The sequence below is a fragment of the Sus scrofa genome, chromosome 14 (genome assembly GCF_000003025.6).
Source record: "Sus scrofa isolate TJ Tabasco breed Duroc chromosome 14, Sscrofa11.1, whole genome shotgun sequence".
Taxonomy (NCBI): domain Eukaryota; kingdom Metazoa; phylum Chordata; class Mammalia; order Artiodactyla; family Suidae; genus Sus; species Sus scrofa.
In genome coordinates this window covers 56,108,743-56,128,765 of record NC_010456.5, presented here as the reverse complement: position 1 = coordinate 56,128,765, position 20,023 = coordinate 56,108,743, and the positions used below count along the sequence as shown (strand labels likewise).

The 20,023-nt window shown below is 40.9% G+C and overlaps 1 protein-coding gene across 1 annotated transcript; it reads right to left on the bottom strand.

The window, feature by feature from the left end:
- On the bottom strand, nt 1,080-15,679 carry TOMM20 (translocase of outer mitochondrial membrane 20). The gene is made up of 5 exons (XM_001926935.6): nt 15,375-15,679; nt 9,673-9,719; nt 7,270-7,351; nt 5,616-5,758; nt 1,080-3,890 (listed from the first exon to the last, which is right to left on the bottom strand). Exons 1-5 carry the CDS (start codon nt 15,493-15,495, stop codon nt 3,846-3,848), a joined length of 438 nt encoding a protein of 145 aa, XP_001926970.1. The 5' UTR covers nt 15,496-15,679; the 3' UTR covers nt 1,080-3,845.

Sequence of the window (20,023 nt, the reverse complement as noted above, 5' to 3'; positions counted from 1 at the left end):
GCGGGTTCAATCCCTGCCCTTGCTCAGTGGGTTAAGGATCCGGCGTTGCCGTGAGCTGTGGTGTAGGTTGCAGACGCGGCTCGGATCCTGCGTTGCTGTGGCTCTGGCATAGGCCAGTGGCTATAGCTCCGATTGGACCCCTAGCCTGGGAACCTCCATATACCGCGGGAGTGGCCCAAGAAACAGCAAAAAGACAAAAAAAAAAAAAAAAAAAAAGTAAAAACTCACAACTAAAATGGTTAGGGAATGTAACTTCTGCTTAACTGACCCATCTAGTTAAGGGGGCTATCTTCTTTTTTTTGGCCACGCTGCAGCACATGGAAGTTCTTGGGCCAGGAATCAAACCCATGCCACAGCAGTCACAGCACTGAGCACCTGAGTCACAGTAGTGACAATGCTACAACTTTAACCCCCATTGAGCCACCAGGGAACTTAACAGGCTACTTTCTGGGGGTGGGGTGGGGGGAGTCCTAAAATACAGTTTAAATGACCTGGCCTCTCAAACATAAAGTCTGGTAATGGTCTTCATGCCTCAGATCATCATCAAGAGTACCAGGGGCTGCTAAATAACCATATCCAACTACAGTCAGCAGGCTTTTCAAGCGCGTTTCATTTTCAGAGTGCTATAGTACATCGTGTGTGACCTTCACACAGTTGGTGTTCTCTAATGAGGATTCCCTGCTCACATTTTCCACTGAGCGTCACCATGTGTCACATTCATGGCCCGAGCAGCAACACCACCAAAACCTGGGAACTTGCTAGAAATGCTGACTGACTCATGTTCCTGGCCCAGACTTGCTGCCCAGCAATGTGCTTTAACGGGGCTTTCAGGTGGTTCTGATACATCTGAAGTTGGAAAAACATGACTACAGAGAATCCTCACCTGCTGACATTAAAGCAGGAGTTTTAAGCTGGGATCTGTGAACCCCCTGAAATGAAAGGCAAATGTGCATGTTACTGGGGAGAAGCTACATAGCTGTCGACATTCTCAAAGGGACATTAACTGAGAAACAGGACCTCTACTTTGGAGTCATCCAACTCAGCAGTATTCACTTCTGCAAATATACACCAAGCCAAAATTTTCTCCAAGCCCTTTAATATCACTTAAACAGCTGAGGCGCAAGCAATAATAAAACTGCATTTTTCATTACATCTGCATGATATACTAATTTTTCTCAAAAAACCTCTTCTGCAGTGACATTTCATTAACACACACTCTGCTCCATAGGTTGATTCAACAAGATGAGCAAGGCAGGCATGATGATAAGCTATTAAACTTACTGAGGAGTAAGAGGACAAGTGGTTACTGACTGCCCATACACACACTGTCCCAGGTTTTACACTCTTGACCTTTAAGTTCGATGTGAACCTAAGTTCTATCATCTGTCAACAGAACAGCACCGATACACCCAGGTTTTAAATGGTTTTTCTTTCGTACCCGCACCCTCATGGATCCTAGTTAGGTTCGTTAACCACTGAGCCACCTAGGGAACTTCCTAAATGCTCTTTCATATCATGTAACCAAACAACAGATCTACGTCCAAGGAAGCATGCCAATGTGCACAAACATTTCGTTTCCAAAGATTTAAGTGCACACCATTACTACACAGGAACATCCAGCTATTATCACTCTACGCAGATCTTGGGTTGAGCAGCATTTGGGCAACAGCCCCACTACTACCTGGTTCCATCACTGTGCAAAACGTTAGTGTTCAGCAATTACGTGTCTGAGGGGAATATGGGGAAAACATTTTTGGTGCTGGTTGTCTTAACACAACACAGCTAGCTTTCAAAAGTGGTACCTAATTTTAAAGCAGCGAAGCTGTTATTTAAATAAAGCATACTTGGCACAATCAGCTCTGAAGTAAGGACATCACTACCTCTTCAATAAGCATTAAAGCAAAGCTGATTATTTCTCAGAAAGCTAAGTGATACTCAGAGTGGGCTGCACTACAGTTTGTAAGAACACACAGTCTTCATTCCCTCCTAAGTTGACACCTCATACTCCTCCAGCTGGCCCTTAGTTTGTCTGGCTCCCTTCCTCTCTTGCCAAGCTCTCTGCCCCAACACGTTTGTACTGGTCACCCACCCCACCCCTCAAAAAGCATGTGGGGTTGTCACTAAAAAAAAGCAGTTTAAGGGTTCAGGATCACAAACCTGAAGAAGAGTCCTTAAATGTATGAGTGACCTAGTCTGATAATCTAATTTTATAGATGAGAATAGTGGGAATAAGAGCAGAGAAGTAATGTGGATTTGCCCAAGGTTGTGTAGCTATGCAAAGACAGAAAATAGAACCAAGCTCCAAATTTTTCCCACCATATCACAACCACCACAAAACCCCTGTGGTTAAGAAATGTTTCAAAGAAAAACAAAACACCCAGTATATCTAAAAAATCCTGAGGGTCTCTCCACAGGCTTTTAGACAGAATAAAGGCAATCTGTACAATTAGAAATGCAGCTCACTTCAAATGTTACCACTAAGTACCAAGAATCTTTATTCTCAAGTCTGATAGTGAATCTGTGGCTGCAGATAGTATTTCACTGTTTTGAGAATAGAAGGTCCCACTATCTTTACTCTTTGCAAGTCTTTAGCCACAAGGTTACACCTTATTCTCACAAGATAAATCATACTGGAAAGGGATTAAGGAGGTACACTTAATATAAAAGCAAAGGCAAACAAATCCTTTTACAAGCATATCATCCCAGTTACCTTGAAGGTTAAGTTTCAGATTAATTTACAAAAGTAGTGACAGAACCATGATTTCAGTGAAAATCAACATAAGTTATACCATAAAAAGAAGGAAAAAAAATCAATTCAGAAATACTAAGCCAGGCAGGCATGCAAAATTCAAGAGTATATTAAAAAAAATGCAAGGGCTGGCTGCCCAAACAAGTATGTCTCCCCCAAAAATGGGATTTGATCTGAAGTGTTGGAACAGAAGCAAAGGAATTAGAAGCTCAATCAGCAGACCAATCCCCTCATTTCATGTATGAGGCAGGCAGTAGGCAGACTAACGGCAAAGCTCACCAGGTAGGTGAAGGGCTGAAGGGGTACACAGACCTAGCTGCCGGCTGCTGATACACACATCTAAAACACAGGCAGGAAAACATCTGAATACATTAAGCCCACTGATTGAACAAAGTATTTAAAAGCTAATACATATGGAGGGGTGAAGTTGTTACATCACAGCAGCCTATCACACATTTAAGAGATTAAATGAAAATAAATAATCTCTCAAAGACTTTAATGCTCAGTTTTGATAAACAATCAAGTTTTCATCCAATTTTCTGATGTGCAGCAAAAGTGTATTGGACCTTTTTAAAAAATAAGTTCATTCTTCAGCTTTCTACACCACTTATGGTCTCTTTTTCAAAGCTGAACATTGGGTTTTTTAATCTGAACCCGTGGCATGTGGAAGTTCCCAAGCCAGGGATCAAACCCATTTATGGCAGCAACCCAAGCCACTGCAGTGACAATGTTGCAGTGACAACGCTGGATCCTTAACCTGCTACACTACAAGGGAACTCCAGGACTAGGCATTTTTAATGTAAGCAGTGTAATGTTCCATATACATTTTAAATGCATATCTCAGGAATAAACAAAATCCATGTTTCAGTAACTCATAGTGTATTTATAAAAGGGAAAGGCTCTCTATCAAAATACACTTTTCACTGGGAAAAATAAATAAAACAGACAAACAGATCTACACAAAGTAAAAATTAACTTTGGTAGATTTCAGTGTAGGACAGTCCATAACAAGCATTATTTGCCCTTACTCCCCCAGAGCTGCTCATCTTCCAAGTTAAGATTTAAAAATATTTTTAATTATGTTGACATTTGTTTCTCACTCCACATCATCTTCAGCCAAGCTCTGAGCACTTACAATTCTCTGAAAGAGAAAAAATTTTAATTTTAAAAAGTATTATGCACATTTAATCAGGATTCTAAGTTCAACATAAAATGCTCTTTGTATTAAATCCTGCTGAAATTACCCATACTGAGATTTCAGCCTTTAAGACTTCATACATTGTTTTTTCATCTAAGAAAATAATGTTCATACATATATAATCAGTCCCACCACAAAATTCAATTTTTTTTTTTTTTTTTTTTTTGTCTTTTGTCTTTTTGTCTTTTGTTGTTGTTGTTGCTATTTCTTGGGCCGCTCCCGCGGCATATGGAGGTTCCCAGGCTAGGGGTTGAATCGGAGCTGTAGCTGCCAGCCTACGCCAGAGCCACAGCAACGCAGGATCCGAGCCGCGTCTGCAACCTACACCACAGCTCACGGCAACACCGGATCGTTAACCCACTGAGCAAGGGCAGGGACCGAACCCGCAACCTCATGGTTCCTAGTCGGATTTGTTAACCACTGCGCCACGACGGGAACTCCCTCAAGTCAATGTTAATCAATTTTTATAACTGAAACCAAAGAGAATTTAAAATCTCTTTTCACTCCCACATGAACTAAGACTATGGATTGGTGCTTTAGTGATCCTTCTATTTATTCTTCAAGCTTCATTCTGAACTCATCCATATTTCAAGAGACATCATTCTCAGGTCAGTTTTCCAAAAGCACTGTGTTATGGCCACTTTTCTAAAAAGCAGAAAATTGGAGTTCCCAGCACAGCACAACAGGATCAGCGGTGTCACTGTTCTGCTGGGACCCAGGTTTGATCCCTGGCCTGACACAGGGGGTTAAGGATCTGGCATAGGTCAAAACTGCAGCTTAGATCTGATCCCTGGCCCAAGAACTCCAGATGCTGCAGGGTAGCCAAAAAAGGGCAAGAGTTCCCATTGTGGCTCAGCAGTCATGAACCCCAACTAGTACCCATGAGGATGAGGGTTTGAACCCTGGCCACACTCAGTAGGTTAAGGATTCTGGTGTTGCTGTGAGCTGTGGTGTAGGTCACAGACACAGCTCGGGGATCTGGCATTGCCGTGGCTCTGGTGTAGGCTGCAGCTTAGACTGGCAACTTCCATGTCACAGATGCAGCCCTAAAACTCTAAATAAAACATTAAAAAACATTTTAATTAACTCTTAATTTATGTTTAATCTCTTACAGAAATGGGTATGCAGTCAAATAGCTCCAAAGCCAAAGTACCTCAGCATAGGAAGACACCCTGGGGCCTTTGGACAAGTGAGGCAGAGTGAACCCACAGGCCGGTATGATCTGCCTTCCAAGCTATGCCATGTTGGCTCCTCCGTCCACTGAACTGATGGGTCTCACAAGAGCAGTAGGCAGAAAGCTGGCTTCTACAGAGTAGCTTGGAGTGGCCTGAATTTTGGGATTTGACTACTAAGGCCTGAGATTTAAAACTAAGAGACACACTTCCTGATCAACCTCTTGGGCACAATCACTAAATTTTATGCCCCCCTCATCTGGCCAGGGATTGAACCCAAGCCCCAAAAGTGACAATGCTGAACCCTTAACCAACAGGCTACCAGGGAACTCCTAGATGTTTCTCTATTTGGGCTGATATCTCCAGTACTCTTCATTTCATGGAGGAGAGTTTCAAGATGTCATCATGTCCACTAAGGTCCTTTTAAAATGCCAATGTCCTAAAAACTTAACTTTCAGATTCTATTCACTTATTTCATAGCACTTTAAATCTTTACCTGACTAATTGTTGGGAGCTTAGTCAGAAGCATCTGGAACACTGGTGGTGGAAGAGTTTGCTGTAACACTTGCAGTAACTGCTGTGGCTGTCCACACACAGCAATGGCATTTGTCAGATGGTCTACACCCTTCTCATATTCACCTGGAAGATTTATGTAAGAATAACACACAACTCAAATTGGCACAATATTGTAAATCAACTATAGTTCAATTAAAAACAAAACACAAGGTAACTATAAAAACTCTTGCCTTTGTCCAAAATTCAACATAACATTTTCACTTCAGAAAAATCTCATGATTAAAAGTATTAAAATTGAAGAAAGCACGACTCTACCAAGAAGCATTAAAAATGGAAAATATAAAAGATTTTGGTCTACCATAGGGGACAGGATTTCCATCACGGGATGCAATGGCTCCACTGACTTGGAAATTAAGATGCCACATGGCCACTGAATTTACAGGCCACAGAGGAGGTCACATTGTTGTCTGAGAATATTAATTCTGATTATTTAATGTGAATAGAGCTGCTACCAAAAAGGTATGTATAGAACAAGGGATCCTGAGACAACTGCCTAAAACTTCTAAACAGACAGAACAACTACAACAACTCAGCCTAAGTGAAATCATTTCCCCTCCTGGCACTTGCAGCTTTGATCCATTCACATATCCTCAGTTAACAGAATATGTTCATAGAAGCTCTTTGGATGAAGAAGACCTTGCTAAGCAATGAGGTTCACCACTTACATGCTTATGCTTTCTCCTGGCTCACTTTGATACTGAGCTTCTCCTAAGCCTAACCACCCGAGTCCTCTACCTGGGGTCTGGTTGGCAGACATCACCAGAAGAAAGGCAGCCTGGCAGCTGAGTTAAGTAATCCTCTGGGTGTGTTGGGCTGAAGCATGGAACATAAGCTTGGGAAAAAGAGTAATACTTCCTCATCCTCCCCAACTCACTTCAACGCCATGAGTAACTGTTGTTTACAACCTGGATCTAACAGCTCAGGTCAAACAGGCAGATGGCCACAGTATTCCATCCCCATAATAATCCCAACATAGAATAATTAGAAGAGCGCTATGTTCTGATACGTAAAATCATCTTAATTGTTTGTATTTTAGGGACTAGGAGAGAAATTGATACTATCATTATAGTCTCTCAAATGATCTTTTAAGAGGATTTAAGTGCTTTACTATTGCCCTTTATTAAACTATTTTTCTTATATTGTGAAACAGTCATTTCCAATTTAAATTTTTTGATCATTTAAATTTCATAATAGTAATATATTAACAAGAACTTAATCCTATTGATGGAATATATAAAGGACAGCTTAAACTCCAGATCAGATTTAGAGCACTGGTTTTGAAATCACTACTATGAACTCACTGTGTGATCTTGATCAAGTAAATTAACCTTCTCTGGGACTTATAACACTATGACCTTATTCTCTAATCTACTTAAAAATTAATCTCATTTATCTAGATTACTCATTATCTCATATTATTAAATGCCTAAAAACTCATCTAGAAATATTTAGAATATCTTAAAAAAAAAAAAAAAGAGCCATATACACAAAAGAAGCCCTTAATAACACCATAAGTTTTTATGAGTGTGAAAAATTTAAGCTAGTTTCCTAGTCTCTTAATGATTATTCATTACCTTGAGCTAGTAACTCTTCACCAAGCTGAATTTCTTCGAGGAAGAATTTCTGAACAGCCTCAGCATCTTTAAGGTCAGGTAACTGTTTGGTAATAGATTATTTAGTAACTGATACTGAAGTTATGCCAGAGATAACAACCAATATACCGAAAAAAATCATGCCACAAAAAATTTAAAAACTAACCAAAAAAAGCAATTTAATTACTCTTCAACACTCACAAGAATTAGTTTAGTATCTATATTCAAATAAATGCAAGAAAAACACTTATCAAATTGGTATTTCAACGGTTTTTAGAAAGCTGTAAATTAAACTTAAAAGTAAAAACTGAAGAGTACAAAAATCTTTATCATAAGATAAGCACCTTATAATTAACACTACTTTTGATGGCCATTATTATAATTTTTTTTATAACTATATTCAATTTGTTCCCCTCATCCAATACTGTTTTGTACAGATCTTAATACAACTATAAGATTAGCTATTTTTATTTTTTACTTATTTTCTTCTTTTGCTGTGCCTGTGCCATGTGGAAGTTCCCAGGTTGGGATTGAACCCATTGCCACTGCAATGACAACACTGGGATCTTTAACCTGCTGAGCCACACAGGAGCTCCAAGATTAGCTATTTTTAGACAGCAATAGAACACGACCATCAGTGAATATGTGACTGTATAATCATTGTCTATTTGTTGGGCATTTTGAGCTGCTTCTAATTTTTGCTACTACAAACAGCTTTTTACACTTTACCAGATATAGCCTTCAGCTATATGCACTATCTTTTTTAAAAATTTACTTTTTTTTCTTTGGCTGCTCTGAAGCATATGCAGTTCCCAGGCCAGGGATCGAACCTACGTCCCAGCACTTCCAACACACAACTGATCCTGCTGAACCACGGCAGGAACTCCTTTATTTTTAAAAAATGTGAACCAAGTTTTTAAAAAGTCTTTCTCTTGGGGAGGTCTTTTTAGGGCTGCACCCACAGCACATGGAGGTTCCCAGGCTAGGGGTGGAATCAGAGCCACAGCAATGCCAGATTCAAGCCGCATCTGTGACCTACACCACAGTTCACTGCAGCACTGGATCCTTAATGAGTGAGGCCAGGGACAGAACCCACAACCTCATGGTTCCTAGTCGGATTCATCTCTGCTGCGCCATGATGGGAACTCCTAAAAAGTCTTTTTACCTAGGCTTCTATTAATGGAAGCTTTTGGTTCTTGAGTATTATTACTTTTTAATTAATTTATATTCATTTTTTAGACAATGCTATGCACACTTAATAGAGTACAGTGTAAACAAAAATTTTATATGCACCAGGAAACAAAAAAATTCACATGATTCACTTTATTGAGAAAGTCCCTTTACTGCAGTGGTCTGGAACCAGACCTTCAATTTCTCTGAGCGTCTGCCTCTAATACATCCGTTTTCTTATGTCTTTAGAGAGAAAAGGGTACTGAAAACATAAGGGACATATTACATATTTCAGAAAGGTAGTTTGGACATAATAAGAAAACAAAGTGGTTGTCTTCCCGTTTCACCTCACTATTATGTCTGTGTTGATTATTCAACTGTAACATTTATTAATTTCACTTTTCATTGCCTCAATTTTCTTTAAAAAGAATCACTACTGATCCAATAGGTCCAAGTCCTGGGAATCCAGATAATGGAATTAGTTTCAATAAAAAAGAGAAGCTATGTGCACAATGACTGACATTTACTTACTTAATTTACTTACACGTCACATAACATTTTTAAATCAAGTAGAGAAACCTAGGTAGTCATTAAAAATAATCATGAACATAGGATCTATGAAAAGAAAAAAAATGAATAAAAAGATTTATGGCTACATTTACATATTACAAGGTAAAAATCAGTCAGGTGTTGGGATTCTGGATCAGTGGGTGTGAATAATCTTATGTAACTTTTCAAAATGAATAACAAGTAGCTCTTTTAAAGAAAACTTGGAGAGTTCCCACTGTTGTATAGCGAGTCAAGGCACAGGTTGCAGCTTTGGCTCAAATTCTATCCCTAGCTTGGGAACTTCCATACGTTGTGGGTGCAGCCAAAAAAAAAGAAGGAAAGGTTGGAGGGAAAATTTCAATCATTTGGCATAAATGTCTCCCAGAGCCTATCTTACCACCCCTTAAATCCTATTCATATAGTAGACTGTCTGTTGTGATGGCCATCAAGGGGGAAATAACCAAGGAATGGATAATCTGCAGCTGAATACAGTTAACAACTATGCCTCAAATTGCATTTTGAAACAAAAAGTCCAATGTCTGACATCAGCTTTCTCAAAAAAAAAAAAAAAAAAAAAAAGGATTTAAAATGGAATTTAATAAAATTGTTTCTCTAAACTGTGTAACATGATCTAAACAAACAAACAAAGCCAGATTGAGTTATTACCTTGGAAAGTCCAGCTCTCTCCTTAGCAAGCTTTTGTTTCTTTCTTCCTGCAAGAAAAGGAATATTTTGTTTTATCACTATTAAAATGGGAATCAAAAGAAGTCTAATTGCTGACAGTCATGCATTCTATCTGCAAAATACGTCTGACTTAGGCTTTCTTCTGTCTCCTTGTGATTTGTCAGGGTCATAAAAATAGTTCTGGTCAATGAGCTGTGAGCAACAGGACATTTCTGTGCAGGAGCCTTTTCCTTCCCTCTGGGGCACCAGGATCAGCAGTTTTAAGAGCTGGGTCTCCTCAAAAAAAAAAAAAAAAAAGGAGTTCCCGTCGTGGCGCAGTGGTTAACGAATCCGACTAGGAACCATGAGGTCGCAGGTTCGGTCCCTGGCCTTGCTCAGTGGGTTAACGATCCGGCGTTGCCGTGGCTCTGGCGTAGGCTGGCAGCTACAGCTCCGATTAGACCCCTAGCCTGGGAACCTCCATATGCCGAGGGAGCGGCCCAAAGAAATAGCAAAAAGACAAAAAAAAAAAAAAAAAAAAAAAAAAAAAAAAAGAGCTGGGTCTCCTGAGAAATTTCCATAAGCACAGTAACCCTCTCCGCCTCTACCTCCAACCTACACAGGACATGAAACACCACAAGGGAAGAATCAAGCCACTGTTGTTTTATTAACAGATTCTCTCTGCTGAATTTTGAAAACTATCTGGCATGCTTAAATGGGGGGGGGAGGCGGAGCCAGAAATCAGATTTGAGAAAGTTTTCTTAAAAAAAAAAAAAAAAAAAAAAAGCGCATAGTATCTCCACATTTGGGAAAAATAAGGAGCAAGTAGCACTCAGAAATGCAATGCCTAATTCTTTTTTTTTTTTTTTTTTTTTTTTTTTGTCTTTTTGGTTGTTGTTGCTATCTCTTGGGCCGCTTCCACAGCATATGGAGGTTCCCAGGCTAGGGGTTGAATCGGAGCTGTAGCCACCGGCCTACGCCAGAGCCACAGCAACGCGGGATCCGAGCCGCGTCTGCAACCTACACCACAGCTCATGGCAACGCCGGATCGTTAACCCACTGAGCAAGGGCAGGGACCGAACCTGCGACCTCATGGTTCCTAGTCGAATTCGTTAACCACTGCGCCACGACGGGAACTCCCGCAATGCCTAATTCTTAAATCAACTACTGCTGGCTAGTTAAGAACCCTCTGCCTATGGTTCTAGTTGTTTTGTTTTTGATTATGAATGCACTTCTACAAATCTTAGGAGTCAGCGATGTTGCTTAGCCAACCCTCAACACGAAATCAGCTGTCAATGGTATTCTAAGTTGCTGTTTAACTGTATGCTGGTGTGAAGGGTGCCAGCAGAGGGAGAGGAAACGCAGACTCTGGTATACCCACCTCTTCCTGGACTGTGTCCCCGGTGTGACCCTTGGCAAGTTACAGTTAACCTGAGCCTCTTTCTCCATATGTAAAACTGGTTTAAGAACAATATCTGCTTCATAGAGTTAACATGAGGATTAAATGAGCCAATGTAAAGCATCTTTTAAGAGCCTGGTTGATATCGTGGCCATAGAAGCATTTGGTATTGAGATAGTTCAACACCAACTCCTCCTCAGCCAAGGAGTTCCGTTATGTCTAAGAAGTTAGTTTCATTAGTCACTAAAAACTACCAACGACACGGAGAATATCAGTGTAGCATAGCTAAGAAAAGTAAATTTATTATTACCTGGGTGATCCTCAGAAAATAATTGCCTTAACTCTCAAAAGATAAGGCATATTTAAATTTATACATGAGAAATAAAAGCCAAAAACAGGCAAACATTCTCTTAAAACCTTAAAGTATTCTATAAATCCAAACTTCAATGACTGACTCAAGAGGCAGTGACCTGTTTGCCTAAATGCAGACAGATGGTTATTTTAGGGAAACTTCTCTTATCTACCCTTACAAACTGAATTTAATCAGACCAGTATCTTTAGCCAACTCTAGCCCTCAGATTACATAAAGTGCCACAACCCCAAGACTTAAAAAAGTCTTAGCAATCGCAACAGAAAAATACAGGTTAAAGCTGATTTTACGTATCAATCTGAAGACTATTTTTCCCTCATACCTTTCCTAGGTGTTCATCACTGGGCAACAGAATATGTAACATTCTACTCTTATTATGCTTAATTAAGGGTTTTATGGAGTTCCCTTGTGGCGCAGCAGGTTGAGGAGCTGTGTCAATACAGCAGTTCTGGCCGTTGCTGTGGCACTGTGGTTCAATTTATGACCCAGGAACTTTCACATACCACAGGTGCAGGCCAAACAAATAAATTTAAAAAATTAAAAATTAAGAATTTTAGGAGTTCCCCATGTGGGCAGGCGAGGGTTCGATCCCCAGCCTCTCAGCCTGGTGCCGTAGGTTAAAGGATCCGGTGTTGATCCCCGGCCCAGGAACCTCCACATGCCACAGGTAAGGCCATTAAAAAAAAAAGTTTTGTTAAGCCCTCTTTAGGCAGAAAATAATGAATACTAGACTATACTAATTACTAAATACCAGGGTACAGGCCAGTGCGGGGAGAGTACCAAGACTGGAAGAGAAGTGGAAGACTAACAGAGGAACTGGTCAAGGAGACAAGAAACACCTGGATGTTAAGGGTAAGCACTTGCACCACATTTGAAATGTTATTAATTAGCTTATTTTATCCTCACAGTAACACTAGGACAGGTACTATTATCACCAAGGTCACAACTAGTGAATGGTGGAGTGGCAGTGGTACCTCAGAGCACGTGTACTCCAACAGTGCTCTATGCTGCCTCTACACACTGTAGAGAAGTGAAGACATTCCCATCAAAATGAATGGCACCTCAGAAATAAACATGGCAAGTTTGCAAAATAGAGAAATATAATTTGCTAAGCCAGAATTTATGGAAAATGACAAAAATGATCATAAACCCAGGTGAAACTTAGTTTCCATTCTTAGTGTTTTTTAAATGGGAGTGGAGAACATGTGATTGTTGCAGAATATATTTGATGCAGTTGCCAAATTTTTAAAGATCTCTTAGCTACTTGAAATCTATAGCAGTAAGATTAAAAATCTGGCTTTACTTTCATAAAACAATTAACTTGTTATGTTAACTTATTTTCAGAGACAGTTTCAAATAGTTATCTCTGTGATAAATGGACAGATGACGATAGACTGAAAAACCAAGGAGTTATACATTCATATCAGCAAATCAACTTAGCATTTACTAGGTATCAGTCCCAGTGCTACCCTTAAACCTAACAAGTTAAAACAACCTAACAAGTCAAAAAATACACATGAAACACAGGCTTACAAAAAGTCCCAAATCTAAATGATTCTGAAAGCACTTAAGATTACTCACTATATTTTAACACAATTAATCATGTAATACAGTGCTGTATCATGAAAAACATCTGTAGTTGGCACTATAACTTGTAGGTTAATTTTCATTTGTTAGCTATTATTTAGATACAAATTATGCTGGGGGAGTCCTGCTAATTTGCTGTTACTAATGAAAGGTGAAAAATCTGAATAAACTAGAATACCAAATCTAACCTCAAACCTTTTTTAAACAACTTAAGTCCCTTTTCCTTAAAATAAAAATTTTTTAAAAATCAGGTAAAAAGAAAAAAACATGGCATTTTTATTACACATGTAAGTATTCTATTAGAATTTAGGCAGGAAAAACCCAAAATTAGGAATTCTCTTGGGATGCAAGTTCGATCCCTGGCTAGAGAATTTCCACATGCTACAGGTGCGACCAAAAGAAAAAAGGAAAACCCTCAAAGTTAACTAAACTCAAATGAATTTCATTCCACAAATACAAAACACCCTCAAGTTCCTAAATATCAATCATACAAAAACCTTTAAGCAGATTGCAAAATACTCGTGTTTTATTTGCTAAAGGAAATATAAAAAAAAATTATATTCATAAACAACCTTTAGCATTCATCAATTACCATGTACCAGGTACAGTACTAAACTACAATTAAAGCTTGGAGCCGGTTGCCCAAGGTTACTCAGCTACTAATTCAAGCCTGACCACTTAAATCATTAGGCTACTGTCAAACCTAGAAGAAAAACTGATGGGTTGAAGACGATAGAACATAATCCCTGAAAATAAGATTTCTCAATTTTAGAAATGATTTCTTCAATCAAAAATCAGTTTTCTCAAAATTGTCAACAGCAGGATTGCAGTGTTTCCATTCTTCAAAGAGCTCTACATCCAAGCCACCCCCACCTAATCCTTGAAGGTACAGGAAAACGATCTAAGTTCTAATAAGTACACATACAGCCAGCATTTATAGGGCCTCTCTTACGTCAGGAATGGTGGTGGGAACCTAAAACATCTTAATCTTCACAAAACCAACTGGAGACATTACCTGACTTTGCAAACTAAGAAAATTAAGACTCAGCCCAAGATCACACTGCTAATTTGTGACTAACCTGGGCCTGGAAACTCAGTGTCTGAATCCACAACAGCATTATTTCCATTAGTCTACCTAGCCATACCTCTATGCCGCTTTCTTCCTGAGACACAAAGGGAGCTAAAATCAGATACATTGTAAATGGTGTAAGATCAGTACTTTCCAGTACGGTAGTCACTAGCCACGTGACACTCTATAATTCGTGAAATGACTTACTATAGCTTAATTGCTATCACTTAAATAGGATAATCACATCTTTACACTTTCTGGGCTTCAATAACTTAATCATAATTTCAGAAAATATTTTGAATGAGCAACCTAGTTAAAAATGTATTTCTTGGGAGTTGCCATTGTGGCGCAGCAGAAACGAATCCGACTAATATTCATGAGGATGGGGTTCGATTCCTGGCCTCGCTCAGTGGGTTAAGGACCCGGAGTTGCCCTTAGCTGCGGTGTAGGTCGCAGACGCGGCTCGGATCCCACGTTGCCGAGGCGTAGGATGGCAGCCGTAGCTCCAATTCAACGCTTAGCCTGGGAGCTTCCATATGCTACCAGTACGGCGCTAAAAGGCAACAACAAAAACGAACAAAGTATTTCTTATTGCAACAAATGTGCTCTTCTATTGTTGCAAACGAGTATACCCCAGAAGTTAAAGACCATAAAGGTTTTGGTGACAAGGTTTCCATCCAGCAAACCTCTTAAAACATGTCGCAGGTATGAAATAGGACTGAGCCACGTGAGAAGCGCAGGCCTTTGGACTCCCCTGCAATTTCTGTAGCATTCACTCATATCTTGGAAGCCTTTAGAGCGAAGCTACCAAGAGGGTTTAAGAATGCAATCTTATCGTTGAGAACAATACTGTTCTGGCTATGCGGATTTCGTCTCAAGCCACGAATTCGCAAAATGCAAAAAAATACTTTCGAGGGAGAAATAAAGGTTTATAAAAATAAATGGCAAAACGAGCCCCAACCTCCACGCTATATTATACAATCGCGTTTGCACTTACACAGAGAAAGTGGGGAAAACGAAATGGGAAAAATCGTCCCTCCAAAATGGAGGGAATCGTACAGCGAGGAGCCGGGGGCAGCCCTGGGAGGACGCAGACAGCGCCATCACCTTCTGGCTCGTTTGCCCGCGGTCCTAGGCCGGGCCGCACCACGCGGCTGCCCAGCACGCGGCGACCCGACGCGCCCAGGCGGCCCGGCGAGGGTGCAGGAGGGTTGGGCCACGCCAGGGTCCAAGGGAGGCGGAGGGAGGCCGCAGGCCCCGGGGACAGGGCAGCCACTCACGTTCTCGCAGCCTGTTCTTGAAGTTGGGGTCACTTCGTCTCTTGCGGTCGAAGTAAATGCAGTACCCGATGAAAAGGGCCCCGCACACGCCGGCGGCAATGGCGCTGTTCCGGCCCACCATCTTCTCCCCACGGAGCAGCGGCGGCTGCGGCGGGAGAACTGCGAAGTACCCGTTGGCCGCAAAACCTTAGAGCAGACTCCGCTGACCGGGCCTGACGCCCGCCGCAAGGGACGCGGAAAGGCGGGGCTTATGTCACTTCCGGCCCCTGTCGCCGAGACCCTCGGGTCTGTCCAAGGCAGTGCCTGAGCCGAGGCGCCCGCGCCGCCTCTGCGCTTGCGCAGAGGTTTGAGCACAATGGCCGAAACAGCTACCACCGCTGTTCGCGTAGGTGTTGGGATTTTGCTGGAGACCATGCTTTTCCTTAACAGCCGCCTGAGCATGATGTAAGGGTGTTGGCACGTGGCCGTCGTGCGCACACTACAGAGACTTTTTATAGGCTATCACATTCTTTCTTGAATTTAACTGAATTTGCTTTTCAAGTTCAGTCACAATCCGTTGTGCGCCAAGCACCGTAAGTGATTCGATTTAACAAGAATGTTACAGTCTCAAGAGTGAAAGAAAACTAAACGGAGCAATTCCTGGAAAAAATGTTACGGGGAAAAAGAGTTTGAAGGAAAAAGAAAACGTATAGTTGTCATAGCCACTGAAAACACTGTGTATCTGTGTTTTAAGTTTCAAAAGACACCCTTGGAGTGGTAGGAATGTTTGTTACTCATAGTGGGTCCTGACCATTTATGCTGAGGAGATGGTTCGTAATGGGAGCTGGCCAGATCAGACAGATCAACTATTTGGCTAGAGGACTTTGATCCAAGTGATATCAGCCCTACCTAAGGGGAGAAGAGGGGAAGGAAGCTGGAGATTGGGTTCAACTTCATGCACGTGAGCTTCCCAGTTTGGCAATGCTCTGTGCAAGTTACGCATCAGTGTGCCATATGCCAGGAGGTGAGGTGTTCTGTCTCGATGGGGAGGGAATAGAAGCTTTGCACGTGGGATCCTCCCAGACCTTTTCCCATGTCTCATCTTCCCATTTGTCCGGTTTGATTCGTATACTTTTGCTGTCATTAAAGTGTAATGATAAGAATAGAATGTTTTTGTTGTTTTTTTGGCCGCTCCGCGGCATATACTGTTCCCAGTCCAGGAATCAGATCCCAGCTGTAGTTGTAGTTGTAGCTGTAGCTGCAGCAATATGGGACCCTTAACCCACTGTGCCAGGCGGTGGCTCCAACCTGTGTCTCAGTACTCCCAAGATGCCACTGATCCTGTTGAGCCACATTGGAAGCTCCAAGAATAGTATGTTCTTGAGTTCTGTGACTCCTTACAGTGAATTATTGAAACTGAGGGGCTGGTAGAAACCTCCAAATTAGTAGCAACTGGTCAGAAGAGTGACCTGAAGACAACACCCTCCTCCCTCCCCAAGTTAGTGTTGGCGTATGAGCATAGTCTTGTAGGGGACTGTCCCCTTAACCTAATAAGTTTGGCTCGACTCAGGTGGCTGGTATCAGAAGTTATTGCAAGGGTACTTATGGAAACATTTAGCTTCAGGTCCTAACCTAGTCCAAGAGCCTGGGAAAGCCCTTCTGCCTGAGTGGTATGGAACCTGAGATCCCATGGAAACAGAAAATTAGATCAAAGATTCATGAGCATTGCTTGGACTGGGATGAGATGTGAAGGTGCATATGCGTCGTGAGAAAATGATTGAGAAGGTTTCAAACAACAGCACAAAAAGCTTTTCCTTATGTCCTGCACACACATGTTGATTCTTCCTACCCTAAAAAGTGAAGCTCAGGAAGGTATGTCCTGAGCCTCTGCTGTGTTGGAACAGAAGACCTGCAAGGTCACACAGATGCCATGAGGCTTAGAACTCAACTCCTAGAAATTTGAGTAGACCATGAAGCTATTAGATTATTTGTCTGAATAAACAACATGCTACTTATCTCTATTCCTGTGTTGTGCAGAAGAAATGCCACGTAAATGCTGAGGTCACTGTGATGAGACACAACAGACCAGAAAACATGTTTCTACAAGGCACAGTTAGAGCAACACCTGTACCTTTGAATCTCAGCCATTCTGCATTTTTTAATAATTTTTTTTTACACTTGTGAAATACCTATAGATTCCTGAAAGAAAAACAGCTCGGAAATCCCTGAGGCATGTTGTTTGTGAGTGGAATTTGTGGGCTGAGGAATGAAATTAGTGGTTCATCACCAGAGTTTTAAAATAGAATAAAAAGTATCAGCCAGCAACACGTGTAGTAAGGACCAGTACTGACGTGGGAAACTTGTGTGTCAGTTAAATACACCCATGTCTGCACTGGTCCCAGTGTAAAATTAAAACTGTTGCAGATTATCATCAAAAAAGTGTGAAACTACTTATCTAGTCCAAGGCCCTTATTTAACCAAGCAAGATATTTAGATAAAGAGACAGAGAGTCTTGTCCAAAATCATGCATGCACAGCCACACAGCTGGGTCAACAATCAGATATCCTAACACCCCAGTCCAGGGCTCTTTACGTGAAAACCTAAACACCAAAACCCTATGTTAAGGACTTTAAAATTACATAAATTTTATGTGTTATAAAGCATACACAATAAAATATAATATGCACTATAAATATACGGTAAAATTATAGTCCATGTTTATAGAGGTAATCTATAGTAAGGCATCCTTATGTAAATTTAACTGGAAATACATGCAAAAATATTCAAGAACTATCAAGTGTTAAATATTTACTGAATCCTATAATGAAAAACAAGGTTCTAAGCACCTTAGAGGATACTAAGCATAAAATATCCAGTCCTTGGATAAAGGACAATGCAGTACTTTCTGCAGAGCAACATTTAAAAAACCCATTAGGTTTTCCTTGTGCTATGCCCAAAAGACAGGATTTTCAAAATAATCAGTAGTAACCCACTGTCCCCCAATTTCCCTACTCACTTAGGTAATATGATGCATGTATCACAGATTCTGGGTGCCTCAGATCAACTCCCCTGGTTTATGCTCACCCCTCCCTCCTGGATACAGACCAAGCTTGGCAAGATTTGTGGGAAGGATTCCAGCCATAATACAAGGTTAAGTCCCAAGAGAATGTAATGGTATTTTTCCCCCTTGTGGAACTTTATATTTTATGACTGAATTATATTTTATCAGAAAAATGTTCTTTATTTTTTTATTTTTCATTTGTTTTTGTCTTTTCTAGGGCTGCACCTGCAGCATATGGAGGTACCCAGGCTAGGGGTCTAACTGGAGCTGTAGCCACTGGCCTATGCCACAGCCACGGCAATGTGGGACCTGAGCCACGTCTGCGACCTACACCACAGCTCACAGCATCACCGGATCCTTAACCCACTGAGTGAGGCCAGGGATTGAACCTGCAACCTCATGTTTCCTAGTTGGATTCGTCAACCATTGAGCCATAACAGGAACTCCATATTCCCTTTAAATATGATTTTTAAAAAATTATTTCATTATACTGGGTGATATAAACTTAAGAATCACAAGTGTTCCTGGGAAAACATTTTTCAAAAATAGAAATAAGGAGTTCCTGTAGCGGCACAGCAGAAATGAATCTGGCTAGTATTGATGAGGATGCCAGTTCGATACCCAGCCTCGCTCAGTGGGTCAGGGATCCAGAGTTGCCGGGACCTGTATTGTAGGTCACAGACATGGCTCGGATCCTGAGTTGCTGTGGCTGTGGTGTACACTGGCAGCTGTAGCTCTGATTCAACCCCTAGCCTAAGAACTTCCATATGCAGCGGGGGAGGCCCTAAAAAGCAAAAAAAAAAAAAAAAAAAAAAAAAGTTTTTAATAAAAAAAAAAAACTAAAAATCTGTTTTATGGCCACTTTACCAAGGACTTCAATAACCATTCTAATCACCAGTTAAGAATAAGAAATTGGAGTTCCTGTCATGGCTCAGTGTTTAATAAATCAGACTAGGAACCATGAGGCTGCAGGTTTGATTCCTGGCCTCGCTCAGTGGGTTAATGATCCGGCGTTGCCATGAGCTGTGGTATAGGTCGCAGACGTGGCTTTGATCTGGCATTGCTGTGGCTGTGGCGTAGGCCGGCAGCTACAGCTTCGATTAGACCCCTAGCCTGGGAACCTCCATATGCCGAGGGTGGGGCCCTAGAAAAAAAACAAAAAACAAAAAACGAGAATAAGAAGTTAAAGCAACATTTGATATAAAATCCCTGTTGGTTAGTTGTTAGGTTGATGAAATCAAATTAAAACCCAGAACTCTATTTATTCCAACTGTAAGAGAAAGGATGAAAAAGGAATGGCTATTATATAACAGCCCTCAAAATCTTACTTTTTAGGAATTATGATTTGACCTTAGATCAATCAGTATTCCCAATTATTTAGATGATTTGTCTAGGTATAATCAATATTAAGTTGGTTTTATTTTTCTTTAAATTTACTCACTTTTATTTTTAATGTTTTGGGAGTTCCCATCATGGCGCAGTGGTTAACAAATCCAACTAGGAACCATGAGTTTTCAGGTTCGATCCTTCCCCCCGCTCAGTGGGTTAAGGATATGGTGTTGCTGTGAGCTGTGGTGTAGGTCACAGATGAGGCTTGGATCTGGTGTTG

Excerpts from the sequence above, each read along its gene's own strand:
- TOMM20 (XM_001926935.6), bottom strand. The coding sequence starts at position 15,495 with ATGGTGGGCCGGAACAGCGCCATTGCCGCCGGCGTGTGCGGGGCCCTT. Across the intron at positions 5,759-7,269 it reads TGAAGAGTTACTAGCTCAAG|GTGAATATGAGAAGGGTGTA; the intron begins GTAATGAATAAT and ends TAAATCTTCCAG. Across the intron at positions 3,891-5,615 it reads AGCTCCCAACAATTAGTCAG|AGAATTGTAAGTGCTCAGAG; the intron begins GTAAAGATTTAA and ends TTTCTCTTTCAG.